At 39.2% G+C, this 16,735-nt stretch overlaps 1 protein-coding gene across 3 annotated transcripts in view; it reads left to right on the forward strand.

Annotated features, from left to right (window-relative positions):
• soga1 (suppressor of glucose, autophagy associated 1) overlaps positions 1-16,735 on the forward strand; it is a 44,341-nt gene that overhangs the window by 14,574 nt on the left and 13,032 nt on the right. For all 3 annotated transcript variants that reach the window (XM_026920486.3, XM_026920484.3, XM_026920485.3), the window contains 3 exons: positions 12,558-12,620; positions 12,962-14,269; positions 15,597-15,725. In XM_026920486.3, the coding sequence (XP_026776287.1) occupies positions 12,558-12,620; positions 12,962-14,269; positions 15,597-15,725 (1,500 nt within the window). The remainder of the gene's footprint in view (positions 1-12,557; positions 12,621-12,961; positions 14,270-15,596; positions 15,726-16,735) is intronic.

Genomic DNA, 16,735 nt, shown 5'->3' on the forward strand with positions numbered 1-16,735 from the left:
CTCTGGTCTAACTGTAAACCTGTACATTTGTCATGTGACCAGCCTGGAATCAGTCGACCAATTAGGGCTCTCAGGAGGTCGCTCTCATTGTCTCATTGCCTTCTGTGTGGGGAGGCAGGGGCATGATCGATAGGCTACCAGAGAGTGTGTGTGTGTTTGTGTGTGTGTGTGTGAGTGAGTATGCGGCTCAGAGCACAATTGCCTGCAGTCTCTGCTGCAGCAAGTAGTTCTAAGTTATAAAGCTAACATGAAATTTACAGTTTGCAATCCGCGACCCACTGGGAATTCTCCCAGTTCTCCCGCCACTCCGGCACTGGGATGCGGTCATCCTAGAAGAGACCACTCCCATTAGTATAGAAATGTTTCAGCATAGGATAAAGGTGATCAGTCAAAATAAATTTGTAGTGATTTGCAGTTTCCCTCTAAGGGATTGAAGGGACCCAAACAATACCAGACAAATATCTCCACAGCATAACAGAGCCACCAGGTTTTTTGTTTTTTTTGTATGTCTGTATAGGAGCTCGGTGCACATTTATCAGTGACCATTTTACCAGAGCTGTCACTGCTGATGTGGCAAAAATATGAGTAACCATACAGAATGAATGGGAAGTGTTAGAAAAAATGTCAGGGATATACCATTGTATTGGTCACAGTTTAAAATTCCAAACAGGAAGTACAGAAATTAAAAGGTTTGTGCTGTCATGTGAGTCATTATATGATGACAAAGAATGTCTATTCAGATTCCTCTAGTTAAGTCGAGTATACAATTAGGACCTTAATCTGAGGTTCAACTGACAGACACCTCAAGTAGCCAATAGGAAGACTGAACAGTCACATATTGTATATCTTCATGATTCATGACACTTATACTGCAGACTCTACCAGCTTACACCTAATTAGTCACATATATAACTTAAATAACAACAAAGAGAAACTATTGTATTCATATTGGTGTGGGAAGGAGCTCTTATCCATCATCTGATCTGATCTGTCTCTGGTTTTGTCTCTAGAACAAAAGTAACAGTGTAGTCTATCTCTTTCACCTTTTCTAAGACTGGTAACTTTAAAGTAGATTATTATTATGTAGTATTATTATATATTATGTGTTTGTGGGTCATTATAATTGATACTATATATAAATATACATAGAGCAGCTGTATTTACTGTAGAGGTAACACACACATACACGCACACACACAAAGACAGGTCAAACACTTTAAAGCTGACACCAACATTTGTAATAACATGTTTACAACAAGATAGGCAAACATTTGTTCTGGGATTTGTATCTCACACATGTACAGATACAAAGAAAATATCAATTAAAAAAAGATTAATTATTTTCATGTTCCAGTAAAATACCAGGCACACACCCTCACCATACTGAGTTTAATGTCTGAAAATGTAATCGTATCTAAAGGAGAAACCTTGAGTGTTTGTGCATGTTTGAAATACCTCTTTCTTTTCACCACTGTCAGTTGTTTATTCATACCCTTACACACACCCATGGCTGTTGTTTTTCTATTCTTCCTTCTTTGTTTCTCCCTTATCTTTGGAAACACTTATTGGATGAGAGGTGTTTTGAAGTGTCGGGTTGCCAGACCCAGCGGGATACACTGATCCAATCGAGAAGCTTTTAAAAGGACCAGGGGTGCATTCACTCTGACTTGGTTTTGGGAGTCTGTTGGGAGCCATTGTTGTCTGGGTTGAAATGTTGAGTGCTGCAGGGGTGGGGGAAGGTGAGCGAGTGTGTATTTTGGCGTGTGTGTATGTGTCTGAGGGGTTGAAAGGATACTAAGGTTACTACCTTCAGCCTTCAACTGTTTACACTAAGTCTTTGTAGTTGTGGTAACTGCTCATCCATGCCTTTCATCTTTCACCTTGTACAAGTGAATATCATTAAGCAGAAGAAAGGAACGTCTGTTAGGGATGATAAGAAATTTCTGAATATTACAAAGCAATTATACTATATCCAGATGCTTGGACTGCACTCCAAATCACTTTGGATAAAGCCTCTGCTAAATTAATAAATATCAAATTAAATTATATATGCGTATGACAGCATATGATCATTTACATTCTATGATCAATACTTTTGTTTGCTTAGTTACTGTACAAGCCTTGGCAAAGGTGCGATCATCTTAACTGGGAGAGAGAGTGGTCCGTGTGATGCTTGCTCTGTGATTTGTGCTGTGAAAACTTTGGAAAACTCGATGTTTATCACAAACCAGTAAAAAGTAGAAAGCAGTAGAAAGGCTTTAATGTTGGGATTAAGGGTGCCTTGCCCTGATACTCTTATCCTGAAGAAACAGGTGCACACACACACACACACACACACACACAAGATCAGAGGTAATTTGATTGATAATTTGACTGATTTGATAGGGTCAGCACTACAGCACTGTCATCTTGACAAGTCATCTGTAAAGCGCACACATGTGCTCTCTCTCCTGCACAGTACATTATTCAGAACATCTGCCACTTCTATTTATGGGCTTAATGTTGTTCTAATAGTGCCGTCTCTAAGCTACAGCACCAAACAGCCTGTGACGTCAAACAGCATACCACAGAACTCGACAAGAGCCATAGTGACTACTTTGGCCTACAAAGAAGAATCACAAATTTTAAAAGACATATAATCTATGTAGAATTACAAATTGTTTTTGTTTATTTTTAAGGCCCAAGAAACTAGTAAATTGTATAGGAACATCTCCATACCTTTACCCTCCTTAACATATCCAGGATCTATAAATATACAGGGTGTACCAAATGTCTCCATACATAGGAGAAATTAGCACTTTTTAGCAAAATGTGTTCCAAAATTTTTCACACTTAGCTTACATTATATATATATTTTTCCGATAGTGTTTAAGACAATGCCTTTGACAAAAGAAGAACGTATTGAAATCATCCTCATGGCTGGATGGGCCACAAACTGATGTGGGCCACAAACACTTCCTCTCACTTTCTGATAAATTAGGACATTTGAATACATTTTGCTGAGACTCCAGGGTGTCCCAAAAGTCTCCATACATAGGGGACTATGTACGCCAGCACCATATCGGTTGTGCCTTCATCAGTGGATGTCCGTAGACGTCCACTTCTCGGTTGGTCTGCGACACTTCCGGTCTTTTTGAATTTGTTAATAAGTTTGGCAGCAGTGTCATGTGTGTGATGTGCTTGCCATGTTTCCTGTTAAAGTCCATCGCAACCTTGTGACAGCTTCCCGATCCAGCCATGAGAATGATTTCAATACGTTCTTCTTTTGTCAATAGCATTCTTAAAGGTTATCTGAAAAAAATATATATAATATAAATTAAGTATGAAACATTGGAATATATTCGGCTAAAAAGTGTTAATTTTCCCTATGTATGGAGACTTTTGGGACACCCTGTATAAAAATTAATAAATTAGGTTAAAAACAAAATTGAATACTTAACAAGTAGCTCTGGCAGGACACACCATCTTCTCATACTTACGGTAACGTTGATATTAAGTGCCACTGCAAGTGCATGTGTATAAATTTGATTTGGATTACATGTAACATATAGAAATCATTTTTAAGAGAGGGTTGAGTTTAGGGAAAGTAAAAGTCATTTAGGGAAAGTGAGCCATTCAGAATTAAATCAGTCAGCAGTTGGAATCAGTTCCTTCAGATTTAGAAAGATCTTTACATGTCAACATAACCAATGGCTCCACATTTCCTCTGTGAAATACAATGTTTGACATAAACATTTAGGTTTTAAAGGATGAGAAAATTGGCAGACGAATGGTTTTAGTTCAAACTTGACCAAAAATGCTTGAGTTCAAAAAATTAGTGCTGAGTGAGCACAGAATGAGTCTGATCTCTCAGATCAAAATTACGTTACTGTACAGCTTTTCAGTATAAAAAAATATAAAAAATTATATTACTGAAGTCCTGCACATTGACCTGACTGACAAAGAAATAGAGAGAAGTATTTCACTGGATCTTTCCTGCGATTTGATTTAACATAATGCAATGATGTTAAAACCATCATGTGCTACCAACTTCATTAATATTTATTAGTGAGACGGCTGAAAATTCTAAGTACATAAAACGTAATTTGGCTACTTTATTAACAGTATGCATTATTCCCTTGTGTCTACATTTAGTCTGGTATTTGCATCAGTCTAGTCATCCTGCATTGTGCTGAATCAGCCCTTAATAGGATTTCAAGTTGACAGTATATGGATGTATTCATTAATAGTTAAAAAAGATCGATTTACAAGCCATTAAAATGCCAACAACCACACTGAATTAAATTAAACTGCCATTGAAGGGGCTTTGTAGATTAATCAGGAACTAGAAGTGGTAGACATGATAAATGAGGGACAGAATTAACTCTATTACAGATTTGTGATTTTCAAAAGCTTCATTTATTTCTCTTTGAGAGAATCAGGGATATACCGTAAAGGTCCCTTTCTCATTTTTCTTTCTCATGCTGTGAAATGCTGATGGTAAGTGAAGTTTCTGCTTCAGTACTCTTGTTTGGTGATGAAGTGGAACTAGTGAATGACTATCATACACTCTCACATATACACATGTTCCAATAGTCCTACTGCAGAAATATATAACGGATGAACCATCCAAGTTATCCAGGCAAAGACAGAGTGTGTGTGTGAGCAAATGCTTGCATGGTACAAACACTTTTAGACTAGGCTTTGGACTGTGTTTGTTGTGTCTTTACACTAGACTGACTGCGTTCTTCTATCATGTCATCCTTCATAAAGCATTCAGCTTTGAGCCAAGGAATTTGACCTAGTTCCATTCTCACAGTCCTCCTCCAGACGTATACAAATTCGCTCTTCAGCTCTGAATCCCAGTGTTATTGTTACTGATATGAATGTGTAGCTGAGAAGAGGTATGAGAGAAATACACTAAGCTGTATGACTCTGCTGTCTGTCAGTGCATATTAGTGGTTAGCTGCTAGTGGCAAAACACCTTGCGTAGTTTCAAACACTGGTTGTCGTCATGCACAAATGGCCTTGGTGATTAAATTCCCCCTAATAGGGAGTGTAGTAGAAAGACAAGCAGCGGCACTCCTTTTAGATTCTCTCTTATATGCTCCATTACAGTGTGCATTGTCTTATTGGTTGTTAAGCCTTATTGTTTTCTTGATGCCTTAAATACTCGATTACGTCTATAAATAGGCCAGGTTTGAGGGCATGAGTGTGTTCTCAAAAGAGAACTGGCTTGCAGCTCTCGTTTGACCTCTCTCTGTATTCATCGTGGTACTGGGAGGTGCCCATATGTTTTTGCTACTGATTGATTGGGCATTGTTCTTATTCTTATAACAGTGCTGTCTCTACACTGGCATGCTAGATACTTGTAAAGTTGGAAGACCACTGGTATGGTCCAACCTTATACAATGAACACTATGCGGCACACTTCAGAAGGGGACCATCCACGGCAGCCTTCTGTATGGTTGCTCCAAACTGAAGAGATGAAAATGATTTACTTTGAAGGGCCCTTTAAGACACTTGCTCGAAACAGGAACAACTGATGGTTCTTGAAGGTCTTTACTCTTTAATTAAAATAGCTGTGGTAACTGTCAAGCTCACCTATAAATTATTGGCACCCATCATGAAAATGAGCAAAAATTACTATATAAAACTATACTATATACTACATAACATAAGCATTACTCAATGGACTGGTGATTGTGTTGTTGAACTTGTGTTTCGGGGACAGGCTCCTGAATCACCATTACCCTGATCAGGACAAAGCGGGTGTTGAAGGAAAGTGAGTGATAGTTTACACTTAAAAATATAATGACATAGTATAGTTTTGTGTAAACATGTTTTATCCGTGGCCAAGTTTACACCTTCTGGCAGAGGTAATCAGCTTTTGAAAGGAAATATCCTGGTACTTAGCAGAATTGGTACTTAGGACTGGAGTGGAAAGTGGAGGTTTCTGCCAAATTCCTGCCAAATTTCCCAATGTTCCAGACATGTGAATCTTTTTGTTATGGCCCTATTTGCGGTTAATGGTATTTTTAACTGCTTATATATTTTTATATCCATTACTTTATTTGTGCAGCTCAACAACTGTCTCTTTCGTGTTGAAAGTTCTTCGGTTTTTCCAATTGTAATGGCTGACGAAGGGATTTTTATATGTGTAACCACGCAGGCAAGCAAGACATGGTTAAAAACAACAGAGTTCCTGGGGATTGATAGTAAATGAAAAACAGTATATGTTTTTCAAAAATGACAAATTGTTTGCATTTACTTAAAATATTCCTTAGGGGTGTCAATAATCATATTTTTGCTATATATGAAAATACTATTATTTAAAATTATTTTATACAATCATTTTTGCTTATTTTTATGAGGGCCAGTTTACATACAAATCATATTAACGTTACATTTTTAAATAGTACATAGTTACCAAAAGCAATAATACAGCCCAAAAAGTTCCATGTTTCTATTCCTCAGGTAAGAGTTTGTATTGGTAATTGAAACTGTGACAGTATGGGGAAGGTTTTGATGCTTATCACGTAAGTTGAGGAAAATTCAAACTGAAGATTGGTCCGGTTTTGTCGAGCACATGTCCTCATTATCGTGCCCATGTCTGCACGATAATCTGCCTTATTTCCCTGTGGTTAAAGTCCTGTAACCACTGCTGCTTTTCATTGCCTCTGACTGAAATTAACTAGGAACAGCCTGCTGACATTACATCTGATTGGCCCACACCTGGCAGTAAAAAGCATGATTCTTCTAGTGCCTTCTCTAATGCCTATGGATACATTTGAAAAGCTTTTCATCCACAATGGCATTGCACCAAGTGTTTTTATGTGGTGTGTTTCAGCAAGGATAGCTAAACTAAGCAACAAAACCACAACAAAGTGTATTCTTTTTATGGTTGATAAAGGCACTGATCAAACAGTGGTCTCTCATATAGCAGTGAATACAAAGTACTTTGTTATGTATCCAGGAATTCTGTGTTTGTATTGTACATTGCTGTATTCATAGCTAATAGTAAAAGAAGAAACAAAGCAGGTAGAATGTGTCCTCCATATCTATTTTTTCTTTTGTTTGTTTCAAACATCAGTTCTTGACATTTAGACATTTTACGCAGTGGAGTCCGTCCATTTTAATGTACCAGAAAGAAGAAAGGAGGGTTTGGTGCATTGATGGAGAGATGAAAGTGTTTATGTGGCAGAAATACCCTTGTTACTAGGCTATTATGCTGGGTTATAATGTGGCTTTGGATAAACTGCATCTTTATTCATCATACCCATAAGGGAGGTGAGCTGGGGGGAGGTGGGTCTTCCATCAGACCCACTGTTCATCTCACTGTGACCTTTAGTTGACCTCTGTGTTGTTCTCTGGAAGGATGTTGGTGGGGAATGATTACATACTGTGAATGCCAGAGGCTTTTAAGCTGCACCTTGAGGCTCTGTACCTCAAGTGATGTTTCTGATTCAAACACAAAGCAGGATTTCTCTGCCTTTCTGAAATCTTCTTCTGTCATTAAACATTGTTCAATTCCTCTCCTGCAGGGTGTGTGTGTGTGTGTGTGTGTGCAGTATGCATATACACGTTGCTACACACCTCTTTAGCCCTACAGGGATTTAGCTGTAATTAGCCTTCCCTGGCTCTAATTAACAGTAAAGTATAATAATCTTGTAAAAATAACTGTCACATTAAGAAGTGGACACAAGCTCAAGCTTTGTTGGATGGTATGGCAACAGTCTTAGTGTGTGTTAACACACTGGTATCACTTATTCTACAAATGAGTTAATTTCTCTTACAGAGTGATTTGTAGATTGTTTGCGCACTTTAATCAGTCTCAGGGAGAGAGAGTTTAGCAGTGTGTGCATGTGTGTGTGTTTGTTGGGTGGGTGTATTTTGTCTTCAGCATATGGGCTCTCCCTAGGGCTCCATCTCAGGTGTCATTGTGCAGCTTATGGGGAATGAGGGTTGGATCACTACACAGCACTGGCCAATAAACTGCTAGCAGATGTGAACAGACAGGAGTGTGAGCCAATGCGGATTTTAGATGGAGAGAACAATAGAAATATAAACCGTAGAAAATCAAGTAGAGGGTTTAGAGGAACCACCTCATTGTGAGTGTGTGTGTTATTTGAGTGTATATTGTGAGGATCTATTAATGTCTATTAGGTTCTACAATTCCTTTTGCATAGTTAAGGAGAAGTGACAAAAAGCACCACTGATTCCACATTTCATTTCAGTTAATATTCAGAAATGTTATGCAAAAAGCATGCAAATGAAATAGACGCTGGCTTTATTGTTTACATGAGCGTAGTGTGTGTGTGTGTGTGTGTGTGTGTGTGTGTGTGTATTACTGAGAGAGAGAGAGAGAGAGAGAGAGAGAGATTATGTGTGTTTGGAAGTAGAGGAGCTGCCTCATGTCAAGAGGATTTTCAGGGTTGCCATTTCCTGGTTTTCCTCCTCCGTCTTCCTCCCCCCTCCTCTCCCCCTTCAGTTTGTTCCATCAGCCTCAACTGGCACTTTAACAGTCACCATGGGAACCTATTATGGTCTGTTGCACCCATCTGCATCTGCAAGTGTGTAGTGTAAAAAATCAAAAATGGTCACAGCTTTCAAAATTGTTCCTCCTCAGGCAGGAGTCTCCTGCTATTGTCTCAGAATGTTTTCCCGAGCACTTCTGCTTCTGCACTTCTGCACTTCTGCTGCTGTAGCCTGGCCTCCGACTGTCTGAGCGGCCGCAGGTCTTTCTCTGTCTATGACTCTGTTACTGAAGCTTGAAAGTACTATGAAGGTGCAGGATTACAAAACAACTCCTAATATCGAAGATGGAGAGAGAGAGAGAGAAAGAAGCCAAGAGTGCTCTCTCTCACACACACACACACACACACACACACAGTGTTTCCCTGCCTTTAATAATGACATATTATATAAACATTATGTAAATGTTTATCTTGATCCATCTTCTACTCTCTGTCTTTCTCCCTGCAGTTTAATAAGTGTGCTTATCATTTCTCGCTCTACCCACTGCACTCAATGGAAAGAGAGCAGGGACATTTAAAATGAACACAATGCCTTCCTGAGAAGAGCAGCCAGTGCTCTGCCTCGTAAACAAATCCAATACAAATAGACGTTTTACTATTTTCATGCCGAGTGTCTGAAATATCTTTCTACACACCACACCTACAATAGATATGAATATTTCATATTAGATATCTCTCATTTTTGCTGCTCTTTCTGTGTTTATAGAGAATAAATAGTGCAGTACTCCAGTTCTGCATGTAGACATGTGCAGAAGCATGTACAATAAAAGCCATTTACTAGCTAAACATTCTAGTGAAAACATTCTCAGTGAATTCATGAATCACTCCTCCTACACGAGTGGAGCAGAGATCATTCTGAACCGTGACCAGAGATCAGGGTCTATCAATGCAGCGCAATCACGCTTTTTCATCCCATGTGTCTGGTTTGGATGCTTTCTCTTTCTGATGAAAAGGAATGTCAGCGCAACTGTGTGCTCTTCCAACACAACACTCAATGCTCTGTGCCTCTCAAGCCCCGTTTTCACATGTGCTTTTATATCTAATTATTGCCTAACAGGACTAAGGGTTGTCTCTTGTGGGTGTGGAGCGACTGCTACTGTTGTTGTTTGCCAGTGTGCATTGCCCAGGGTTTTTTTTTTTTTTTTTTTTTTTTTTTAGTTCTGATGAGAAATTGTAGTAGTGGCTTCTGAAGCTAACACAAAATGCATTTTTTTTGTTTACATCTTACGTGCTAGGCTTTGCACAGGCTTGTGTTAGCAGATCAGCACAAAACAAGCTAACTGGACTAGCTACATCCACTGACCAGAGGCACCAACAAGCTTTAATACTTTCTTCCAACCTTTATTTTCTAAATAAAAAAAAAACTCTACACACATTTAATGAGAGGTCATATAGGACAGAATAAGATGAAAGCATGGTTATAAGTTTTCTTTCATTTTTTTTTGCACATCAAACAGGAACTAATTGCAGATAGGAACCAAAGTTATGACTGGGGAATTGAAGACAATACATGCCACAGGATTGGTCCAAAGAATCATTCGAGCCAATTGTCATACCTGATTTGCATAGAATTGAGAAAATATCAATTCAGATGTTGTTTGATATTTCTTGCAGCTCTCTGAAATTGTGTCTCTGTGTCTTGCACATACATAGAAATTGAATGGTTGCCCATTGCTAAATCACTTACTAGTGTAAATGTAGGATAATATTGTTTCCAGTTTGGTCGTTCAAGTAGGAGAGTACGAATTGGCGATGTGACCTCTTGTTAATTAATCCTAAACTGTGTGCAAGAGACACGTTTCATCAGCTCTATCAAGCAGTGACAAGCACAAGAACAGGCTGGAGCTGAACAAATGAATGTCTGTGTCAGGTTTCAGATCCCTTATTACATTTCATGGTGATGAAAACCAGAGCGTGTGGGAGTCAGATGACAACAAAAACTGTTGAGACATCCCAAGAGTTGCTAAAGAAGGCACGGTGCACTTACGCCAAAATGTGTTATTTCACCTCATATTAACTATGGAGTTATGTATGGTCAGTAGCATTATAATTTGCAGGTTACTTTGGTACTTTGCTGCCAGGACTGTGCTGACACATGCATGTATCTGTGTATATACATGACCTTGTTCTGGGGTGACGCACACAGTAGCTGATGAATGTGGAGGTGATTTTATACTTCTGCGTGCGTGTCTCTGCATGCAAGTAAGGACGTTGTTCGTGAATGCTCGCATGGTATTTATGGACGTAATGGGTGTCCTCTAGGAGGCGTTGTCGTATGGAAGTAAAAAAGTGACAAAGATTTGAATAAAAAAGATTTGAATTTTAAAAAACGTTGAATTCTTAATATTGAAAATTAAAGACCGTTACATTCATAATATTGAAATACATAAGGCTGAAAACCATACATCTGTATTTATTAATTTTGAATTAACATCTTCAAAATTCAAGTTTTGTTTTTTTTTCATTGTTCAGAGATTCATATTTTAAAATCCAGGTTTTCAAAAAAAAAGTTCAGTGCTCAGATTCAACCAGTAAAATTCAGGCTGCAAAATGAATCACGAAAAAAATTCAAGTTTAACATCCGGGCTACTCAGGAGTAGGACAATCGAACCTGGAGTGTGTTGTGCCGTTTTGCATCTCCCACTGCAGACTATGGCTAAAGAAATAACAGAATAGTTCTAAGACATATTTCTTTATTAATCTGATTAAAATCCACGATTACCTTCGCACTGATCTGTTGATATAGTGAGATAGGCACTCTAAAGAAATTGATGAGAAATTAGCACTATGAGAAATTCACAACCTGAATATTGGAAAACTAAATGATTGAATCTGAATTTGTTAATGCTGAAAAATATATATTTAAATATAGATACCTGTTTTTTTTTTTTTTTTGAAAACCTGAATTTTAAAATATGAATCAGCGATTGATAGAATTTTGGATTTAAACACTAGTTATATTGAAGTGATACAAAGTCGCTCATACTGCTGAACGACGAGTTAAAACATTTCACACATGCTTTCAGTGAGGATTCACTTGGTTTATAATTAATCATGCAAGGTTTCTTTTTCCCCAGCACTTTTCAAAAGAAAGTCATGTCTACAGTGAAACTCGGAACTCGCATTGTTTTTCAGCTTTTCTTTGCTGTGTAAATAAGTCAATTCTGATGTGGTTCACGAGGCAGCACTTCCTAGAGGACACACTCATGTTACGTGCATAAATACTGACTTCCATGCAGAGACATGAATGCAGAAGTACAAAATCGGCCTTAAGAGGCCTATGGGAGCTGTGTAACTAATGGCATTAGCGCTCTGTAATCTCATTAGCCCCATAACGACTCTGTAGACACCATAGTGCTAAAAGAGATCCTCTGTTGAGTCGATGCTTCTGTTATCATTCAGAATAAATTTATTGATTTTAAAAATAATGTTTAGTGCCATTTAAAAGTGCTTTGCTGCCAGCTTTACTGTGGCACTCTGTCAGCAAATAGGGTTAGTAAATGGATTTGATGCTGCACTGTTACTGTAAGCAGAATGCTTCAAAGCCCCTCTAGCTACATTTCCCTCTCCCCTTATCATTATATAAAAATATGTGCCATACTTGAATAAGGTTCTTCGCTAAGGTTCTTATAGTGTCTGGGAAATCTGATTTGTTTTTGTCTGCACTGACTTGTATTATGATGATAGTGCATTCCCTCTCGATCTGCAGTGAAACGAGGGTTGGTGGTTTCTATGGAAACCACAGATCTTATACTGCAGCAAGCTTGGGTATGTGTTTTATTCCCCCCCTCCATGCTCTGTTCATTACAGTGCAAGGCAGTATTTACTACTATAACCATAATTCACACCTAATTTCTGTCTCTGTTCCTTTATATACATTACTTTAGCTCTATATCTAACTGTACCTTTGTGCCCCTATTGCTGCTACAGCGATGATAAATGCTCGGAGAGGTGTCTGTGGTATGGAAGGGGCTTTTTTTGCAGTTATTCCATGTTCTTACAGTTTGTAAGTAATTTCTCTGTTTTGTGTTCATTTCCTAGAATTCTCTAAAAAAGCGAGGTGCAAGGCCAAACAACAAATCCGATAAGAAGACGTCACCACAGGTAGAGTACACATTAACAGTAACTTCTGTAATTATTTCATACATTTTAGCACAGTATATTATTGATTATAGTCAATATAGTCCAGGTAGTACACTATAGGTAAAGATAGCTGAAATGCTTAAAGAAATAGGAAAATTCTTTGTCATAAGATTCTACTTTGAACCTTTAATAGTTCCATAAGGACCATAAGAGGGTTGTAGATTAGACTATTTCAACATTAATTCTTACCGAGTTTAAGGCAGAGAAGCTTATTTGTATAGATTTAGCTTAGACAGTTGTTATGTATTTGTTGACGTGGTTATATATCAGATTACTGACAAGTCTGACATCTCTACTATCAGCCTCCAGAGGATAGTTCTGACCTGAAGTGCCAGCTCCATTTTGCCAAGGAGGAGTCGGCACTTATGTGCAAGAAACTCACCAAGATGGTGAAAGACAATGAGGTGATGAAGGAGGAGCTGACCAAATACCGTTCACTCTATGGTGACATGGACACTTCACTGACCGTGGAAGAGGTGGCCGACTCGCCCCACACGCGTGAAGCTGAGGTCCGAATTCACCTGAAGCTGGTCGAGGAGGAAGCTAACTTACTGAGTCGAAGGATAGTGGAGCTGGAGGTGGAGAATCGTGGTCTCCGGGCTGAAATGGATGACATGAAGATTCAGGAGACCCCCGGAGGTCTTGCAGTTGCGACAGGAGTTGGGCAGCTGCTAATTTCACCTTCAGCTGAGAATGTTATGGAGCTGCAGCGGCACCTGCAGTTTGTAGAAGAAGAAGCGGATCTGCTGAGAAGGTCACTGATTGAGATGGAGGAGCAGAACAAGCTCCTGATGAATGAACTTAATCGGTACAAGTCGGAGCTTCCTCCTGATTCTGATATTGAGTCCTTGTCGCCCTCCACCATACTTCCTCCATCCATCACTCCTGGAGTGGCAGCTTCTGAAGAAGGGGCTCTGAATGAGGCATCCCAAGAAGAGCTCCTAGCAGCCAGGCTTCAAATCAGTGACCTGAGCAGTAAGGTGAAGAAGCTCCAGTATGAGAACCGCATTTTGCTGTCCAACCTCCAGCGCTGCGACCTGGCTTCCAGACATGTGGACATTCGGCCTGCCCTGGAGACTGATGCAGAGGCAGGGGACTCAGCCGAATGCGTGCCCAGCCCAGAATGTAATGATGACCCAATGGATGGTGAAGAGAACCAGCCTCTGGAGGACAAGGGCGAGAAGGTGACAGGAAACAACCATTCCCTTTCTGATCAGTGCCTCAGCATCAAAGAGCTCTTGGCCATCCGTGACCAGGCCCAACTAATTACCTCAGCAATCCAGCTCCTCGTGGCTGCCGATTCCAACTGTCTTCTAGCCGTCTCATCAGACACAATCTTACAAAAAATCACAGCTAGGGACCCTGAAGATGCTGGGTTCCTGGAGAAGAACCAAGTGCAGACCTCTAATCTGTCTCTAGTTGAGGCCCTTCACAGTAGGCTTCAGTCTTTGCAGGCCCAGCTGCAGTCTCTCAGTCAGAGGATAGAGGTCCTGGGAGAGTCCCCTGAGAATAAGTATGTGAAGGGGCTGTCGTCTGTGGCCCTAGTCTCTCAGTCAGCAGAGCCCTACCCACTAGATACTCAGGTCAATCAGATCACAGTTCAGCAGAAGGTAAGAACCTTGTATCATCAACAGTGCCTTGAAACTTTTAAGCACTCGTTTTCATTTCGTTTTCTTTTATCCCTCCTTTGTTTATTGAGAGCAAATTAATTTTTTTGCTTTGCCTTTTATATTATTGCCAAGTTACTAACACTGTTCTGTTCATTTTATTTATAAAGCCTGCCAGCCAGTGCTACTAATGTGCATGGTCTTATTTTGGCCTCTAATGGAGTAAATTATGGCTAGTGTTACACTGATCATCATGGGTCAAATATCTGTTTAAAGTCTTAGAAGGCGTTATAAGATCCTTTCTAAAATCAGATTTATTTGTGAATAGCCAAATTGTTGGTCTCCAGTTAATTTGTTTTCACAGAATCACGGGAATTCACACAATCCACTCAAACAGATGCAGCCTATAGCTTTCAATACTATATAGCACCATACTGTATATTCTCGTAAATGTATTGCCTATTTTCATAATGGTCTCACTGATAAATCGACTATTTACATCCACTATTTTGCCATATAGTGGACAACATTATTTATCAAGAAGTTCATATTTTAACTGCATTCCTGATTAAGATATTTTCTTTCTTAGACCAATGTTGTAGGTATGTTTTATCATGTAACAGTAAGATTTAGTGTTGCCTAAGTAGCCAAGCCATTACTGGGCTTAGCACTGAATTACCCACAACTGTTCAGTGAAATAGCCAGTGCATGAATGGACAATGAAGAAGCGGAATGGAATAGGTCGAAATGCTTAATACATTATACTGTGTGTTAGGTGTAGTCTCCATTAGAGGTCCGAATTTTTAAATCCCAATCCAGACCACTCTGTCTTTCCTTCTTCCTTTATTTCTCTGCACGTGCACCATGACCTGTGGTTTCTGTCTTTACCTCTTTCACTCCCTCTCTTCCTCTTCCTCTCTTTTGTTATGATTTTCCCACTCTCCTTCCCACCACAGTTGACACTGGCTCTCCTCATGGGCATTTTGGTTCTTTTTATCACTCTGTCGTCTGCCACATTTATCAAGCTGTTGTTTCTTTACGTACTTTTTTTTCTCCTGTGAGTCTTTTTTTTCAGACTGCATGTTTTTATGGACACAGTTTTGGTTTAATGGTATCATTTTATTTATGATGATTTTTCAGCTGCTTCTCTATTCAAATTCCTCTTTGTCTTGACCTGTCTTATGTCCTGTATTTGACTGTTCACATTCCACCATGTCTTCTGTCTCCTTCATTACCTGTCTTTCCTGTACTCCATTCCTGTTCTGTTGTATTGTTTGATTTTTGTTGCTTTTGTTTCCTTCATTAACTTGCCCATGCATGCATGCAACAGCCCAACATTAGGGACCAAGCAGACGTCAAAGGTCAAGATGCGCACCTGTGCAAAGCTGACGAGAGCAACAGCAATACAGACAGCAACAAAGACCGTGTGACAGAGTTGACAGAGACCAACTGTGCACTGGTAGGTGCTAAGAAACAACAAGCTTCTGATCAGATCAGATGTGTATACATACTAAAACATACTAATTGGAGAATTTTATGGAATTCTATGTTGTTATGCTGTTGGTGAAAGGTCATTATCATATGAGTTTCTTTTTTGTGGATATGTCAGATCTTTTGAATGGGGTTACAAAGAGAAAATGCACACACATATACACACAGGCTTGTGGTTTTCCTTGCTTACCGTGTTAAATAAATAAATAATGCTACCATAAATAATGCATGTTGCATTGACCAACATTTTAAAGGCAAAGCTGCCATATAGACAGCCATGAAGAATATAAAATATGAGATTGTTTAGCACATTTGATTTGTTAAATCATACTTTTGGTGTCTTTAGTGTTACAGTAAAATGTTAGTAGGAGTAAGATTAAAGAAAACCCTTATATGAGTAGCTGTATCCAAACTTTTGACTGGTATGGCTAGTGAGCCAGCAGAAATGCAATGAAGCAAACATGGTGTAATTAAACTTCAGCAGTTTGAGGTAGAGTTGTTCGTTTTCCATTTATCAGTAACATGACAAAATGCATTTTTGTCTTATTAACTTCAGGAGACTGAGGAAAAAAATTGAGAAGCTGTTATAGGAAAATAATAAACCATCACACCACTGAATCTATGATTGTTTTCCTAAAACAGCACACCTCACTTCATGCATTATTGTGCATCGTAATGTCTGAGCCAAAGCTCAGGTATTCACTGCCAGTTAACTTAGATGGACTAACATACACTGTATGCAGTCAGTGTGATATGACATTAAAATGTGCTTCAGCTAATGTTAATGCCAGCTGTACAGTGTAGAATAAACGACCTCAGGGCCTTGAAAAGCAGAGCAAAAGAGAGAGGGAGGCAGAGTTATATGCTCTGCAGATTTAAAGCATCAGTAATGTGTCTCTGTGGGAGGCTTGTAACAAGTTTATCGGGAGCTCGTTGGGACTGCTGAACCGCTGTTTATTACCCTGTTTAGCTCAAAGC

The sequence above is a fragment of the Pangasianodon hypophthalmus genome, chromosome 16, assembly GCF_027358585.1.
Source record: "Pangasianodon hypophthalmus isolate fPanHyp1 chromosome 16, fPanHyp1.pri, whole genome shotgun sequence".
NCBI lineage: Eukaryota > Metazoa > Chordata > Actinopteri > Siluriformes > Pangasiidae > Pangasianodon > Pangasianodon hypophthalmus.